This window comes from Eptatretus burgeri, chromosome 5, assembly GCF_056783735.1.
Source record: "Eptatretus burgeri isolate ZD-2024b chromosome 5, Ebu_testis_v1, whole genome shotgun sequence".
Lineage (NCBI taxonomy): Eukaryota > Metazoa > Chordata > Myxini > Myxiniformes > Myxinidae > Eptatretus > Eptatretus burgeri.
Genome location: NC_140965.1, coordinates 108,834,977 through 108,839,976, shown reverse-complemented (window position 1 = coordinate 108,839,976; position 5,000 = coordinate 108,834,977). Strand labels below are relative to the sequence as shown.

Below are 5,000 nucleotides of genomic sequence, written 5' to 3'. Positions count from 1 at the left end.
GATTTGCAGAACTTTTGTGTGGAACGCCATCAGGAAAGGGTGCATCGTCCAGGGACAGAAACCAAGTAAGGTGGATGGAAGAAGTAGCAAAGGTAGTTGGTGAAAAGAAGTAGGTTTGGAAGAGGATAGAGAAGATCAAGGATAGAGGCAGACAACCGGATGCAGGGTTGCTGCACCTGTGTGGGCAAAATAAGAAAGCAGTGAGGAGAGCACTGGCTGAGCCGAGACCTGAGAAGGAAGAGTCGGTATACAACAACTTTGAAGAGGATGATGGGAAGAAGATGATCTATAACTTGGCTCATGACAGTGGGGACAATAGTAAGGACAGGACGTGGGGGAGGAACAGTCATTAAGAATGGTGATGGAAGGCAAATGGCAGGGGAGGGGGCAGTATTGAAGTTATGGAAAGGCTATTTCAAGGAGCTGTTAAACCTGGGAGGAAGCAATGGTGTGCTGGAGCTTCCGTGTTATATACAGAGAGAGTGGAGTTAGTGGAGATCATGGAGGAGGTGTGGAGAGTATTAAAGATGTTAAAGAAGGGAAGAGTGCCAGACATTGATGAGGTGCCTATGGAGATGCTAATTGTAGTGGGAGAAGTTGGAGTCAGTTGGACGAAGAGTCTGTTGAATATATGTATGATAGTCTTCAATTGCAATGGATTGGAGGATGGAGCTAATTGTGCCAGCATGGAAGAGGAAAGGTGATGTTCAAGATCTTGGGAAATACAGAGGCATTATGCTTCGAAGTCATGTCATGAAGGTACTTGAGAGGAGTCTGGATGGGAGGATAAGGAAGAGTGTGGAAATGGAGATCGGCAAAGAGCAACAGGGGTTGAGAAAGAGTAGGGGGACAAGGGATGGGATGCTCATTCTGAGACAGCTGGTGGAGAAGACGTTGGATGTGCATGGCAAAATTTCATTGGGAATTGTGGACCTGGAGAAGACCTTTGACAATGTCCTGAGAGAGATGGTGACGGCAACACTGAGATAGGAGAGAGAGAGAGAGAGAGAGAGAGAGAGAGAGAGAGAGAGAGAGAGAGAGAGAGAGAGAGAGAGAGAGAGAGAGAGCGCCGGAAGCAGAAGTTGGTTTGGTGGAAGGGATGTACAAAGGAATGAAGGGAAGAGTTTTGGTTGCTCCTCAGATGTCGGAGTTCAGCGTGAACATTGGTGTAAGGCAGGGAGTTTTCTCGGGCCACTCATGTTTATCATGGTGATGGGGCTGGTAAGAAGCACGGTAAAAATGATAGGTGTTCTGGGGCGGATGTTGGATACAGACAATCTGGCTGTTATGGCAGAAAGTAAGTGGGAGATGCAGGAGGTACTGAGAAAGTGAAGGAATCATTTGGGAGGCATGGACTGAAGAGGAGAATAGAGAAGATGAGTATGGTGATGTGAGTTGTGCAGCAGAGGAATTAAATGAATATCAGGTTAGAGGGGAAAGAGATCGGGCAGGAAAATTGGTTTGAGTATCTGGGGGTGACAGTGACCGGGGTTGGTATGTCAGAGGCAGAGTTGCAGAGGAGGATTCAGGTGGATGTGAATGCATGGAGGAGGGTGTTTGGATTGATGGCAGACATAAATATATCAAGGAAATTGAAACGGAAAGTTTTGGAGTCTTGTGTAACACCGGCCTACTTTTACAGTCTGGAGATGGTGTAACTGACTGAAAGACAACAATAGAGGCTGCAGGTCTGCGAGAACAACTAGGTCAGGAAGATAGTGGGAGTGAAGGGGATGGATAGAAGGATTGTTGAACTGAGGGAGGAGATTGGTGTGCAAGTAAGTTTGATGGGTGATTGGTTAAAAGCCAGCTGAAGTGGCCTGGACATTTGGTGCAGTTTGGGGGGTGGGGGAGAGAGAAGATGGCAAAGAGAGCGGATTGGTTGAGGGAGCAAGGTATGAGGAAAAGAGGTCGACCATGGCTGAGATGGGAAGATTGTGTGAGGAGGGTTATCAATAAGATGGTGGTAGTGGGAGAGTGGAGACAGTTGGCTGAGGACAGTCGGAAGTGGAGGAGTATAATGGTCAAGGCAGGGCAGAGGATTGGTACCATTGGACTTCACCCCTTAAAAGGGAAGAGAAAGAGAAGAATAAGTATTTGGGAGCACAGATTAATTAAAACGGAATGAAAGTGGATAAATCCCAAATACTTACTGGTATGTCATACAATCTTCGACTGATAATGGTATTATAGCAAGAGTCAAAACAATCATAGATCGATTTTAAAAGAAATGCTATCTTTTATCTTTTGTAAAAATCCTTTTTAGGTCATCTCTTCGAGCATGACCTAATAATATTGGTGTTGAGAGGAGAGGTGACGATCCGTCCGTCCGTCTGTCCGTCCGTCCGTCCATCCATCCGTCCACAATGAAGTTGAAGCGGAAGATCTGGTCATTAGTGATCCTGATAGAAATCGATGAGACGTACACGATGGTATGACCTTCAAGGTCACCGAAGGCAAGGTCAAGGTCACGAGACCTTTGAAGTTGCGAAAATGACGATTTTCAAATTCTATCTCCTCCTACATTTCTCAGGCGATCTTGAATTTGATTGTGGCATATGAATCTATGGGACAATATCTAAATTTTGTCAGGCCGAATTTTCGAATTTCGCTTTCCTTTTCACATCACGTGGCTTCAAAGTTTGCAAAAACTGCCCTACCTTCAGGAGGCTATATATTTTCTCGCAGAGATGACCGTCACTCCCGCACGGGTGTATTTTTATCTGTCAAATTACATTCAAACTTACCACTGGAAAATTCAAGTAATCCATATTTTTTTGCAATGTCTTCAAATATATGAAACATATAACTATTTTATCAAAGAAGATAACTGACCTTTTCTTGTTATAATGATCTCTGTTAGGGTTTTAATGAAAGAGTCGATTCTCATAACAGTAAGATGTATATCATATATTGTGAGAATCCACATTCAATGAGTGCTCCATTTAAGTGGTTTTGTGTAGGAAAACACCTGTCAATGTGTTCCCTCCTTTATAGGAGAAATTTCCCACAGCCTTCAGAGTCTCATTTTTGGTGGTGTACTTGTTGAGGTCCCACTCATTTCGAGGATCACCACTATACTGTGCAAGACCTGAAAGGCAATGACACACGGAATGTCAATTACACTGAAATGCATTAATTTTCACCTGAAATTTTTCAGGAGATTTGGAGGAACTGGCATTGAATCAAAATTTTTTTTAGTGCATTATATCATTATTCCCAGTCCTATACAGAAGAATGCATTTTTTTTCATTTAGGCAAAACCAGGATAACTAAAATTTAGCAGTAAAGTTTGAAGACATTTGGTCAACATTGTAAAATTATTCTTGTTAAACAAAGTCATCTCACCAACACGAATCCACCCAGACTCAATGTCAAATGCTTGAACGAGGCTCTTGATAAACTGACGAACGAGATGGAAGTTAAGACGACCAATGCTCCAGGATCCGTCAACCAGGATAACAATGTCGGCATATTTTGTGCTGGCACATTCAAAAGCTGAAATTCACACGATGGCATAACATGCCATTAATATTCATGGGATGTGGGGAGGGAAAAGGGGTGAAGGAGAGTGGGTTGGTCAGATAATCTTAATCAGTGATACCTTTTTAATTAAGTTAGCCTACTATAAGGAATTATTTTAATAGGACAACTTGTGGTTGTTAAATATCCAATGAAAGAAATGAATAACCATTCCAATACATGCTTCACATGCATAAATGTGTGCAGGCCACAATCACATGTACGCGCACATACATACACACACACACACACACACACACACACACACACACACACACACACACACACACACACACACACAAGCACACACACACACACACACACCTCATTTTTCATTTCTGTTCCTCACAATTCTATCTCAAACACACTCAAAAAATAAACTCAACATTTTCACACATTATTCATATCATGCAAGTTTGTCTGAAAGTCAAAATATCATGTTTCAATGTAACTCATGATAAATATCATGTGAATGGATGCACGTCAGAAGTATATTGGTTTTCACTTTGCAATACCAAGACTCACAGCCAGAGAGGATAAAAAACAACTTTTTATTGAGCAAAGTGTGAATCTGAAAATTACATCACAAGTGAGAAATTTTAAAGAAAGATATGATATTTATAAAAGTCATAAGCAGTTCACTCATCAATGTGTCACTCTCAAACCCATGCTTCCCAAATTCCATTTGCAGAAGGACTTGGAAAGCTGGAGACAATCTGAAAACTTGCACAAGAAGAGAAAGAAGACAAGGTAAGTCCATCCAAATTCAATTAGATGATGGAATTGATCAGTGAAAGTGGCAAAAAATAGAATTACAAAGACTGTTCAAGATGTTCTCAGAACATGGTATTCATAATGGTCAAATAAATGGCAAACTTTTGTATTTTTTAATGTAAAAGGAAAATAATTTTATTACTAAAGTCGTTGCATCCACCGACCCCAAGAAACTCAATTTATGTTGAATTGGTGAAACGCCATGGACAAAGGAGAGTATTTTTGTTCTGATACTTTTAGAAACCCCCATGTATATAAAAAGAGGAAAATATATAAATGTATATGTGTATAAATATAAATGTATATGTGTGTATATAAATGTGTGTATATATATATATATATATATATATATATATATATATATATATATATATATATAAATGTATATATATATATATATATATATATATATATATATATATATATATATAAAAATAAATATATATAAATGTATATATATATATACATTTTTGTATATGTATATTTTAATGTATATTTTGTATATTGTATATTAAAAAATGTATATTATTTTTGTATATTAAATTTTTGTATATTATAATGTATATTAAAAAATGTATATTTTATATATGTATATTATATATATGTATATAAAAATGTATATATATATATATATATATATGTATATAAAAATGTATACATATATATATATATATATATATATATATATATATATATATATATAT

At 38.5% G+C, this 5,000-nt stretch overlaps 1 protein-coding gene and 2 long non-coding RNA genes across 5 annotated transcripts in view; 1 reads left to right on the top strand and 2 right to left on the bottom strand.

Annotated features, from left to right (window-relative positions):
• LOC147027132 (collagen alpha-1(XII) chain-like) overlaps positions 1-5,000 on the bottom strand; it is a 365,482-nt gene that overhangs the window by 208,813 nt on the left and 151,669 nt on the right. For all 3 annotated transcript variants that reach the window (XM_085883313.1, XM_085883312.1, XM_085883314.1), the window contains exons 20-21: positions 3,349-3,498; positions 2,972-3,091 (exon numbers count right to left, since the gene is read on the bottom strand). In XM_085883313.1, the coding sequence (XP_085739439.1) occupies positions 2,972-3,091; positions 3,349-3,498 (270 nt within the window). The remainder of the gene's footprint in view (positions 1-2,971; positions 3,092-3,348; positions 3,499-5,000) is intronic.
• LOC147027133 (uncharacterized) overlaps positions 1-5,000 on the top strand; it is a 30,873-nt gene that overhangs the window by 12,291 nt on the left and 13,582 nt on the right. The window contains exon 3 of the long non-coding RNA XR_015058698.1: positions 4,214-4,272. This is a non-coding gene — a long non-coding RNA (uncharacterized LOC147027133). The remainder of the gene's footprint in view (positions 1-4,213; positions 4,273-5,000) is intronic.
• LOC147027134 (uncharacterized) overlaps positions 4,055-5,000 on the bottom strand; it is a 7,817-nt gene continuing 6,871 nt past the window's right edge. Inside the window, exon 2 of the long non-coding RNA XR_015058699.1 lies at positions 4,055-4,245. This is a non-coding gene — a long non-coding RNA (uncharacterized LOC147027134). The remainder of the gene's footprint in view (positions 4,246-5,000) is intronic.